The 12,983-nt window shown below is 45.7% G+C and overlaps 1 protein-coding gene across 2 annotated transcripts in view; it reads right to left on the bottom strand.

Annotated features, from left to right (window-relative positions):
• FBXO42 (F-box protein 42) overlaps positions 1 to 12,983 on the bottom strand; it is a 99,182-nt gene that overhangs the window by 58,498 nt on the left and 27,701 nt on the right. For both annotated transcript variants that reach the window (XM_075906299.2, XM_006115068.5), the window contains exons 2-3: positions 10,814 to 11,080; positions 1,678 to 1,794 (exon numbers count right to left, since the gene is read on the bottom strand). In XM_075906299.2, coding sequence (XP_075762414.2) covers positions 1,678 to 1,794; positions 10,814 to 11,063 — 367 coding nt within the window. In that variant the 5' untranslated portion in view covers positions 11,064 to 11,080. The remainder of the gene's footprint in view (positions 1 to 1,677; positions 1,795 to 10,813; positions 11,081 to 12,983) is intronic.

Here is a 12,983-nt window from a genome sequence, read left to right as displayed (position 1 = left end):
GGCGAGCTCACTGGGACCGCTCGCGGTGGCAAGGACCACCAGGATGGGTCAGAGGTTTGGGGTGCTGGTCCTGGCCACCAGCTGCACAAAGGAGAGAGGGCTGCAGTGCTAGCTCCTTGGGGGTACAGGGCTGTAGTGCTGGCCCCCCGCAGTGCTCCACCAGGACAGCAAGGCAGCTGGCTGGATGGTGGGGTTTTCCAGCACAGTGGCCAGCAACATGGAGAGCCCTGGCCCCAGCTGGCCACTCCCTTCCTGGTGTGGCTGCCCCACTCTGCAATATAAAACTGTCCCTCCTATCAGCCTCCTCCCTTTCTGTGTTATGGAAAACAATCCCATTCCAGGTACAGCCCGTTTTCCTAGAACAACCAAACCCTAACCTTGCTTTAAGTTAGGATAAGAGGACGGCTGCCTACCAAATTTGGTGGTTCTAGCTCTTACTATCTTCAGACTCATAGATGGACAGACAGACTCTCAAACACACAGATGCAGAAAATCTCTAAAATATATAGAGAAAGATTTACTGCAGAAGCCTGAAGGTGCCAATCTAGCTTGCTCCAATTCATTAGCTCTACTAATGTTCCAAGTCATTAGTGTTTCTAACATTTTAACTGCAGAAAGCTTAGAGGGACTGAACATTAAAGAAGAAAACTTGTTAAAACAAAGTAGGGGTTTTCAAAAGTGCCCAAATGTCTTAGGAGCACAAGTTCCATTGACTTTCAACAGAAGTTGTGCTCCTAAGTCAAGCACTTTTAACTTGGCATCAGAGCAATTACAACAAATGGTTTAGCATATCTATACTCATACACTTTTGGTTGTCAGTACAACTTATTGCACACACACATCTCGCTATATATATTTAAAAAAAATTCCTGTGGGACAGAGTGATGTCATGTCACTCTGCATCCCGCCTGCCTCATCCCTCTCTCCTCCCTCCCCTTTCCCCAGTGCTCAGGACCCAGGGCTGCTGCGCTGCACCTTCGGCCCCATGCCCCTCAGTGGCCGGGGGAGAGCACATGACCTGGCAAGGCCTCAGCCTGCCCTCCCCCCCCCCCCACTTCCTCACAAGCCTGGCAGCCAAGGTGTGTGGGGGGGGTGGGGAGGGGAGAACAGGGCTGGACAGACCTTGGGGCAGCTGGGGTGAAAGGGAGAGCTGGGGCTGGCAGGCCTTGCCTTGGCCCTGCCTGGAGGCTGGGGGGTGAGGGGGGCCCCAGAGGCAGGCCAGGGATGCCACACCTTGACCTGGCCCTCGCCAGCAGCCAGGGTGAGAGCTGGGGATGCCTGCCCCCGGGGGGGTTGGCAAGCAAGAGGCTTGGGGGGAGGGATAGCTCAGTGGTTTGAGCATTGGCCTGCTAAACCCAGGGTTGGGAGTTCAATCCCTGAGGGGGCCATTTCTAGGGATGTGAGGCAAATCTGTCAGGGATAGTACTTGGTCCTGCCATGAGGGCAGGGGACTGGACTTGATGACTCTCAAGCTCCCTTCCAGTTCTATATTAGAATAATATGAAGAAATATCTAACTTCTACCTGCTTACAGGGGAGTGCCCTATTGCTACATCTTGGGTCGAAGTCAAAAACACCTTGTATTATAAATTCTTTGCCAGCAAGACAACAGCTACTAGGGGTGAAACATGCAGAATTAATGGATGAGTTCATATTTCATTTCTAAATGGGTACTTACTATGCGAGAAGCGCTGTGTGATTGGAGTTCCAGGATAGGGATATGTGCGACTCTCCCATTGAATATTTCCTTCTTGGACCGCCTTGATGAAGCCATGGTAACACTGATGTGCCACACCTGAAGGGAGAAAACAATACTTCAATGTGCTTCTGGTATAAACTTATTGTCAAGTCTAGGAAGGAGTTGTTCTACATGATCGGCATTGCACAATTTCCTGAGGAAAAAACAAAACCCATAATACACCTAAATAAGGCAAGTTTTAAGTCACTGCTCTTGATGAACAAATGGTCCAACTCAGTATGGCAAATATTATGGTTATGAGAGCAATGGATGACTGTCAGTGTTCCTGTTTCTCCTAGAAGCCATGCATGCTTGACTATTGCTCTTTTGCAAGAACAGGTCCAGGAAGAAAATGAGAAAAGGTTAATCATTACAGTTTAAGTAATGGATATCAAGACTGATAAGGGAGAAGCAGCACAGGCAGGGTAAGAAGGTGGTTACAGATAAGAAGGTAAGTAATTGCATTTTGAAAGAAGGAATATAACTGCCCCAAAGCCGTCCAAAGAGGATTCAAGAGGGCAGAGGACAGACAACTGAAAGTCAGCAAGGGGGCCCAAAGGTGGTAACTAGATATAAAAGATATGCACGGGTATTTGTTTAAGACTTCTCAACTTCAATAGATTGATGACAGAATAAACACTTTGTGAAATCTAATCATGTACACCTGTGTCTGTTAGGGATGTTAAATTTCAATTAGTCAGCTAATTGATTAGTCAATGGAATTTCCACTGACTACTCAATTAGTCCACAAGGGGTTGGGTGGGGCACTTGCTATCCAGGCTGTGCCTCTGCCCTTTAAGTGTAGTAGGAGTTGCACATGACTCATTACATTTCAAAGGCAGAGGCACAGCTGTTGGACCAGCACCATTTCTGCTGCGCCTCTGCCTCCCCTGCTTCCTCCTCCCCTGCTTTGGAGATGGTGCTGGGAGGAGGAACCAGCTTTTAAGCCAGCTTCCTCCAACACCGGCTCCTATTCCGCCCCCCCCCCCCCCACTTCTACCTCTGATACAGAGGCAGCAAGGGGGGAGTAACTAGTCAAGTAGTGACTGTCTACCCAATAAGCATCAGTTAGTATCAGTTAGCCTCTTCTGACCAAAATCCACAGCTAGTTAGGGTAGATTACCAGCAGTGGAATACAGCTGACTACCATATTCTAGAGTAGTGATTCAGAGGCAAGCGCTTACATGAAAGTCACAAGTAGGTTAGAGGGCTCAACAGCTGAGAATTTGAAGGTTTGGGGAATTATAGGTCAGTGTGCTAATGCCTAACTACAGTTAAGGAGCGTCTGTGCTGAGGAGAAACGTGGGATACAGGCCAGTGAGACTTAAGTTTATTCACAAAGAAACCAAGTGTAACAGAGATAGGCCCAACAAACCTCCTTCAAAGCACCACTTAATCAGCTAGCTGGAGCCAGATGCTGGAGAGACCAGGTGAGAAATGGATGCCAGTCTCGTGTATTTAAATATCTATTACGCTGGTGGTGAATAAGTGCTTAGTACACTTTTGGACATTAGAAAATGTGTTATAAGACAAGTGTCTGTGTTCCATGCTAGTAAGCAAGCCTGTTGTGTCCAAACCACCACACACATCACCAGCGCACAACTGCTACTTCACCAAATGACCATCGGCCTGTTTTTTTAAATGAACCTTTGAAGACTCTCAATCTACTAGACATCTGAGAGAGTTTGTCTGTCTGTGTTTGTATCTCTCTCCAAGAGCTTCTCCCACACGGTAAGAGATAGGCCCACCAAATTCGGTATTCAGCTTCCTCTTATCCTCTTCCACTTAAAGCAAAAGCAAGGTACGGTTTGGTTGTGTCAGGAAAATAGGATGTGCCTGGAATAGGATTGTTTCTCATAAAACCATACAGAAAGGAGAATCACCAGGCAAGTAAAAGAGGCTAAATGGGAGTGTGCTCACCACACCTCCATCTGGAACCGTACCAGGCCTGTGCCTCCTCTCTCCCCCCCCCCCCCCCACAGGCCTCACAGCGCCCTTTAGGGCGGAGGGGAGGATGTGAAACACCCCCTGCCCATTTGTATGGGGACTTCGCTATTTCCCTTCATCAGGGAACAAAGGGGAAATGCAGTTTGCTATAATCCTCGCTCTGGATGGGGAGCTCAAGGAGGCAGAAACCTGGAACTGCCCCAACCAGGGGACATGCACCCTGCCCTCAGCTGTGCCCACTGGAGCTGCAGCAGCCATGGAGAGGTGCTTCTCACCTGGACCCAAGCTGCTGTGGTGAGAGAAGACTGAGGTAATCCTCTCTCCCTGGGGCAGCATGCTGGATGAATGTCCCCATGTCCGCAATTCTCATAGTCTTCTCAGAGATTTCACTAACACTGGGTTGGCAAACCTAGGCCAGATTTACACTAGGGACCTAAACTTCACCCAGGGATGTGAAAAATCCACACCCGAGAGAGCTGGTTATGCCAACCTAACCTCACACCACCTCTGCAGCCAGCACTGTCAAAGGTAGAACATCTGTACATGCCTGCAGAGTGCCCTGGCACACCGCAGGCAAGGACTGTGCTGGAGCAGCCCCTGTTTGCAGCAGATTCCCCCATGGGGCTGGAGCAACCCCCTGACCACGGCAGGTGGGGAGCTGCTCCAGCCCCACTTGTTAAACCTTCATATCCCTAGTAGAGGTTAGCAACTATGCTCTCCTTTTTCCTGTAGTTAACAGTAACTGTCTAAATTACATGCCTGCTAAACAACATCTCCCCTCGCCACAGTCCCAGTGTTAAAGACTAACTAGTCTCAGAGGGGTAGTTGTGTTAGTCTAACTTTAAAAACCAGCAGTCCTGTAGCACCTTAGAGATTAAACAAAAAATATATAAATAGATCTAGTCTCATGAGCTTCTCCAGCCCACTCAATGAGCCTCATTAGCACCAGCACTACTTTTTCTGTTATAAATTGTGAGGGTCTCCCCTTTTCTCTCCACTCTGCTCATCCAAGGAAATGGGTTTTGCCCACGAAAGCTCATGATACTATATGTAGATTTGTGTTAGTCACTAAGGTGCTACAGGACTACTCGTTTTTAAAGACTAACTAGTCACTCAAACACCATGGCGCCTAAAGCCATTCATCCATGCTGTACACAGTGCGCCTCTCCCACATTCTTTTGGGGAATGAATCACTAATTTCTACTTCATTCAAGGCTTCTCCTTTATACCTTTAAGCCATGTTAACTGCAAGAACAAACAAGCAGGTGACTACACATCGCTTTGCAGAGGGAGAGTTTCAGATGAGAAGTTCAATGCTGTGCTGCTTTAGGAGTGTGGGAGAAATGTTTACCTCCCATAATTTGAGGTGGTGAAAGAATTTTGCATTGCTCGCTTCCAGATGGGCAGAGCATGCTTGGGAGCTATACAGAGTTACAAGTTCAAAGAATTTAGCAAACATCCATTCTCAACCTTCCTAGGTTGGCAAATATCAACCCTGTTTTACAAAAGGAATTCACATAAAGTGGCTCCTAGGAACTAGAAATCTGCCTCAACACCTGCTTGCTTCACTTTTCCTGCCAAAAAAGAACCAGCAGTAAAGTTCTGTATATAAGAACGGCCGGACTGGGTCAGACAAAAGGTACATCTAGCCCAGAATCCTGTCTGCTGACAGTGGCTAATACCAGATGCTGCAGAGGGAGGGATCACAACACATAATCCTCATGTGATCCCTGCCCTGTCACCCACCTCCAGAGAAACAGAGGCTAGGGACCCCACTCCTACCCATCTTGGCTAACAGCCATTGATTGACCTCCATTAACCTATTTAGCTCTTTTTTTGAACCCTGTTAAAATTCTAGCCTTCACCGCATCCTCTGGCAAGGAGTTCCACAGGTTGACTGTGTGCTGAGTGAAGAAAAACTTCCTTTTGTTTTAAACCTGCTGCCTATTAATTTTGTTTGGTAACCCCCTAGTTCTTTTATTGTGGAAATAAAAAAGTTTTCCTTATTCACTTTTTCCACACCAGTCATTTTATAGACCTCTATCATATCTCCCCTTAGTCTCCTCTTTTCTAAGCTGAAAAGTCCAATCTCTCTTCATAGGGGACCCCATTCCCTAATCATTTGTTGCCCTTTTCTGAACCTTTTCTAATGCCAATATATCTTTTTTGAGATGAGGCAACCACATCTGCACACAGTATTCAAGATGTGGGCGTACCATGGTTTTATATAGAGGCAATAAGATATTTTCTGTCTTATTCCCTATCCCTTTAATGACTCCTAATATTCTATTTGCTTTTTTGACTGCTGCTGCGCACGGAGTGGATGTTTTCAGAAAACTATCCACAAAGACTGAAGATCTCTCTTCAATAGTTGTAGCCAAATTCGTCCCCATCATATTGTATGTATAGTTGGGATTATTTTTTCCAATGTGCATTACTTTACATTTCTCAACATTAAATTTCATTTGCCCAATCACTTGGTTTGGCGAGATTTTTTTAAAGCTCTTCACAGTCTGTTTTGGTCACAGCTATCTTGAGCAGTTTGGTGTCATCTGCAAATTTTTCCACCTTTCTATTTACCCCTTTCTCTAGATCATTTATAAATAAGCTGAATAGGATGGGTCCCAGGACAGACATTGGGGGACCCCGCTAGTTACCTCTCTCCACTCGGAAAACTTACCATTTATTCCTACCCTTTGTTTCCTGTCTTTTAACCAGTTATCAGTTCACGAAAGGACCTTCCCTCTTATCCCATGATAACTGTAAATTGTTATTAATCTGCACAGTACAGCGATCAGCACAACACAGCTTCAGAGACAGAGAAAACCCCTGCCAGAGAGGGCTTAATCTGAGACACTGGGACAGCAACAGAACAAGCTAATGAATATCAGGCTGAATCAGCACACTTATTTTTGTTGTGGTTGTCTTCTAATGGAGTAGAAGTAAATTTAGTGAGAATCGCAGCAATGTGTCCTCTTGAGGGACTCACAATCTTATTAAACAGAGATGGGGATTTGTGCTTTACCTGCAAGTTAAAATAATTCCCAGAAATACCAGGTGGTGACACACAACGTTCTGGCAGAGACAGAGACACACAGACAGAGAGAGCCTTTGCATTTCAATGTCCCTCATCTCCAGGAGACCAAGCAGGCAAAATTTTGCAACTGCCAGATAAAGTGGGAGAAGATGGAGAATTCTCTGCTCATAGAATGCAGCATGGATCATTTAACACATCGGACACTGATGGCAAGTGTAGGCCTAAGACATCCCCCAACTGTGACCAGGAAAAAAAAAACACAGTGAAAGTAAAAATAATCTGTGACCTGCAAGTAGGGTGACCAGATCTCAACTTTACAGGGACTAGGGATGTGAAAGTGTAATAGTGTACAGTTATCGGATGAGCGTAGGCCTATCAGTTAACGTGCACAGTTGATCACAGCACCCTCACCCCACACAGTTGCCTGTGTATCAGAGGAGAGGGAGGAGGAAGACAGGCAGCCAAGAAACCAGCTTAAGAGCCACTTCCTCATTGGCACCAGCTCCTGGGGAGCCAGCCTTACCCCTCCCCCTCTCATGTAAAATCCCTAAGAGGGACAGTCCCAACGTTTGGGACTTATTAATATATGCATCTATTATCCCCACTCCCCACACACAAGCTCCTTCCTGTCCGATTTTTCACACTAGCAATGTGGTCACGCTACCTATAAAGCAACTTTGCCTTTTATAATTCATGCATCTGTCTCCCTGAGAGCACTCAGCCCTAATCAAATCCAGTACCATCAGTACAGTATTTATTGTTTGAGATTCATTCCCATTTATTTTATACTGCCTCAACTTACTATGCTGCATATTTTTGTTTTGAAAATAACTGCATTGTGGAATTGTATGTGTTTCTCCACCTCAGGGTGCTAAATCAAGGCAATTTAAACCATCAAGCAGGAAACCTTTATCTAATTCATTGATTTTAATCTTGTTCTGCATTTGTTCTTGTTAGTTATTTTCCCAAAGAAAGGCTGATTCTCATTGGTTGGTAATCATTAAAACATGATGATTTTCAGCTACAGTCTTTGCACTAAATTTGGTGCTTCTTTGCACTAACCAGATAGACAGGCAGACAAACAGTATTAAAGTAATTTGTAGCTTACATTTATTCAAACTCAGTTTATTGTATTAGAAAATTAATCAAATTAGAAATTCAAGTGAATACTACATTTATTTACTAGTTGAACATTTTTGTTTCTGGGGTAGCTGTGTTACTCTGTAACTGGGAAAAACTTAAAAACACAACAAATAGTCTTGCAGCACTTTAGAGAACAACAAAAATGTAGGTAGATTTTATGGGCACAACCCACTTCTTCAGATGAATGGAATTTAAGGGGTCCAATTTTCAAATAAATAGCACAGAGGGGATTGGGGGGAAGAGGAGGAAAAAGAAAAAAGGGAAAAATTGTCAATCTTTCTCCTTTTTCCTCCTCTTCTCCCCACCTCCCTCACTTCTCTGTGCTATTTATTTTAAAACTGGACCCCTTAAACTCCATTCATCTGAAGTGGGTTGTGCCTACGAAAGCTCACACATTTTTTGTTAGTCCCTAAGGTGCTATTTTATTTGTGTCAGGCTCCATTCGGATGAAAATATAAATTAAGATGCACAAAAACAGCATTTAGGTTTTTTAATTATAAGCATTCCCTTAGCTGTTTTTCTTATATATCCAGCACATTGATCAGAACATGTTTGGAATTTAAAACTAATGTAATTAAACAAGGGAATATGGTATTATCAGTAGTTAGTGAACTGAACTGATAATTTCCGGTCACCATGTCCTCAACCTCACATGTAGATTTCCTATCTTCACAGCTCCCAATTAATTTCCACTTTGTATTAATTGCTCATTGAGGCTGACCTCTCTGAATAAACCAAATGGAAGAAAATATTCAGTTTGCACCAGCAAAAGAGGCTACTCTTGTCAAAGCTGTTTTAAACTATTTGACAAACACTGGTTCCAGCTGCTTAGTCAGTGACTTCCATCAGTTCAGTACATGGATTTTAAAAAGCTGTGCAGCAAATATGTACTGCTATTTAACTTAAATTAAGTTTATCTGGTTACAGTAAGATTAAGCTTAACTTGGGTGGTACATTTCAAATTTAATTAAATAAAATTTTAATAATCTGGATTCAAATAATTTTTTTTTTAAACTAATGGATTTACACCCACCCCTGTTCTAGCCCCCATCATTCTAGTACAGGGCTGGGCAAAATACAGGTTGGGCCCACCAAGCCTCCGGATTCAGCCCCCAAACCATCCTTCCAGGACCCTCAGTCACACAGCTGTCACATTTTAAAGCACAGTCCATGCAGCTCTCTGCTCTGCAGAGTGGGGGAGTCTTCGCGTGATATCCCCGCCCCCAGCCCAATCCTCAGCTCCTATTGGCAGGAAACAACCAGCCAAATAGAAGATGAGAGATTGGCCTGGGGGATGGAGGCAAGGAAAGACTCTTCCACCTCCCACAGCTGAGAGTCATGTGGAAGGAGCAGCCTGCAGTTTCTAGCAGTCTGGGGCTGCTGGGAGTCCCACCTGCCTTACGGGTGCTGCAGGGCTGCTGGCCAGGAGACACTTAGGTATGCGCCTCTCAGCCACAGCCTGCCTCTGGCACCCCTGCCCCTCCTGCACCCCAACTCCCTCCCCCAGGTCATCATCCAAACCCTCTGCATCCCCTTGCCCAAAGTCACAACTCCCTCCCAGACCCTACACCCCAATCCCCTGACCTAGGTCACAAATCCCTCCTTCACTCAAACTGCCTCTCAGACCTCACACTGTCTCCTGCACCCCAGTCCCTTACCTTGGACTCCCTTCTGCACCCAACCTTCATCCTAGACCCCGCATCTCCTCCACAGAAAAGTGCAGCCCTTGACCACTTTCCAAAATTTTGGAGCGGCCTCTCACAAAAATTATTGCCCACCCCTATTCTAGTATCTCAGCATCTTGTGATGGGGAATAGAGGAAGTGGTCTGGGACATGGGAGCACTTTGTTTCTTGGCACTGATTGAGGCATTTACTGTTGGGGAAGGGAAGCATCCTCTCTCCTTCATTCTGGGCAGGACAGAGGTGAATTTAAATTTGGGGGAGCATCTACTTAATCCATGACACTTATAGGGCATCTACTGCGGTAGCATCCGAATGCCTTAATCTTTCATGTATTTGTCCTCTCAACACCTTTGCCAGCCAGGGCAATACTATTATCCACATTTTACAGGGGGAGGGGAGAGAGAAGGGAGGTGCTAAGACTCAGACTACATGACTTGTAAGGTCACACAGGAAGTGTGTGACAACCTAATCTTTAGCCATCCACCCTCTGTCTTTGGAGTCCTCATCACCCCAGAAAACCTTGAGAGGATCTAGCTGTCTCCCTATAGCTTGTCTGATATCTGCCTATACAACCAAGAACAATAAAGCACCTTTACTGTATGCTTTTGCTATAATGAGCAACAGTGAAAGAAAGCTGATGTTTAAAACATCTCTGTTCTTAAACAGAAGTGGCTCATACAATAGGGCTATGTTCCAAGTTGTCTGAAAACTAAGGTAGATATTACATCAGTTCACATGTACTTCACATTCTGAAGTTTATCTTCAAAACCACAAAAGCCAAAGACTTAATTCTGTTTTCATATGAAGGCTTAGATTCTGAAGCACAATTATGCAGTAATATGTGCAGCCATATTACACGAGGAACCCTGGAATGACTAAGAGGCTACAGTGAATGGAGATGGAGGGATATGATACAAGGCAGGCAACAGTGCATAACCATTTCTTGCGAGTACTACTGAAGCAATCAGCTGACTAGTTTTATCGTGACTTTTTTATAAGTATGGCACAGCGTGTCTGCCAGCTTGGTGTGAGACCACTAAGCAAACAACACTCCCATATTTTTTTTAGCAGATAAGTGCTGCTAGCCCTGCCAGAATGAAGCAAACAACTTATTCCTCTGCAGACCCTGTAGCATCCAGATTAAAGTGTGAAAGGAAGGGCAACCAACAGAGATGTCTTTTTTGCTTTGTTTTTAAAATTCTACACAGGAAAACTGATAGATCTTTCTACAAATGAAAGGATAAAAGATCTCCCCATGGCTGTACCTTTGATGAGACGATACCACTGTTTGCAGACAAGAGCAGCGGTTTTGTGTTCCTGGTATGGTGAGAGGAAGGACAGGATATATTCCAAAACTTCTTCTGGCAGTTCCAACATTGATCGGTTATGCCTAGTCTCCTCAACTTCCAGCTCAGTATGCAGCTCATCGTCTTGCTCCATTGTCGCTTCCACCACTGCTTCTTCTGGGTCCACGGCCATGAAACTGTCATCTTCACTGTCTGAGGAACTGGCCATGGCATTCCACTTCACAGCTTCAAGAAGAGGGGGGGAAACATATTAAGTTTATATATAAATAATTTGCTCAGCAAAGCCTCAGAAACATGGATTTGAACAGCAGATCTATACCAAGTTCTGCTTCAATAAACCCCATGTTAAATATTTTGATAGAGTCCTTTGAACTGCGAGGCCCGAAATAAGACAACAGGCTCTGATTGAAGGTCATCTATATTTAGGGTCAAGTGTTCAACATCTCTTCCCCCTACAAAACCAATGCTTACTTACTGCCATCATTGAAGCAAAAAGTTTGCCTGTGTTTGGAAAGTGAGCAAGCCACCTCCCTTACTGGCCTGCTTGTTCTTTATCCCTCTTAAGGATGTGAACAACTAGTCCCGTGGTCCCCAACACGGTGCCCGCGGGCCCCCTGGCGCCCGGCGGGCGAACGGCCCCGCCCCCTGGCGCCCAGCGGGCGAACGGCCCCACCCCCTGGCGCCAGGCAACCTTGAAAGGTTGGGGACCACTGAACTAGTCAATTATTCAATAAGCAAATGCTCATCCGATAGTCGACACACTAGTCAACTAGACACTTCCCCACCCCTTGTTGCCTCTATCAGAAAGAGGCAGCAAGTGGGGGGGAGGAGGAGGAGAGAGAAGGGGGTGCTTCAAAGTGACAGCTCCGCATGGCACTGTTGCTTTGAAATGCCACATGCAGCCCGGGGCCAGCTGGGGATGCCACGTGGAGCCTGGGGTCAGCTAGGGACTCCCCTGCTGATCCGGGGCTCCATGCAGCGCTGCTGCTTTGAAACGCTGCAGGAGCACAGGGCCAGCAGGGAACTGCTTGAGTCCCCCACCGGCCCCCGTGCTCCCTGCAGCACTTTCGCCTCTGAAGTGCAGCAACAGCCCTGGGACTGTTGTTCCACTTCAAAGGCGGAGGCACCCTTGTCAACTAATCGAATAACTGATGCAAATTGCATCGACTATTCGATTAGCCAATTGATCAAAATTTTACATCCCATATCCCTCTATCTATGAGATGCAGCAGTTCAACTCGCACACCTGAAAAATATCCTTTGGCTCAGCAAACTCAAAAAGCAGTACTCAGTCCCTGGCCATGGAGAACATCTACAGGAGTGACACTCAGGCAGCGGCTCCCAAGCCACAAGTGGCTCTTTAATGAGTCTCCTGTGGCTCTTTGCAGCATATATTAAAACACTGATTTAATTATTCACTAATTTAAGTTATCACCAATCAGGATGCTTTCCCTATTAGGGATGTATGGTGTAGTCAATTAACCAATAAGCAAAAGCTTTTGGTGAATGCTATAGAGTACACGCATTTCTGCCACCCACTGCCAGTAAATTTTATAGCAGCCTGGCTCAGTCCCGGCTTGTGCAGGGTCCAGGACCTACCCCCGCTGCGACTCTGCATTTAAAGTGTATTAGGAGCCAGGTGGGCAGGCAGCCCAGCTCAGTTCTGGCTTGCATCAGCACCACTCCCAGGGAGCTCCCTGCCACTGCACACTGCTGCGCCTCTATCAGAGTCAGCAGCACGGGGTGGCAGGGGGCTCCCCAGGAGTGGGGCCAGAGCGCACTGGATGCCAGCCCTGCCCTGGGAACTACAGAATAGTCAACTAACCAATAAGAATTCCTGAAGTTAATTGACTATTCAATTAACCGATATTTAACATCCCTATTCCCTATGTTAACCAATCGTAATTGATAAACGAATACTTGATCAGCTTGGCTGTGAGAATTATACATGTGCAACCACATGTCCCTAAACTAAATATATACACATAAGTCATATGACTAGATAATACTAGTAAATGAAACAAGGAATTCACACAACCGTGGCTCTTAAACAACACTGCTCCAATCTGGCTCCCAAACCAGATTCTACAGTAACTAATGATCCAAGTCCGTGCTGTTGCTAACCTAA

This window comes from Pelodiscus sinensis, chromosome 24 (genome assembly GCF_052426305.1).
Source record: "Pelodiscus sinensis isolate ZL-2025 chromosome 24, ASM5242630v1, whole genome shotgun sequence".
NCBI lineage: Eukaryota > Metazoa > Chordata > Testudines > Trionychidae > Pelodiscus > Pelodiscus sinensis.
This window is presented reverse-complemented; position numbering and strand designations above follow the sequence as displayed.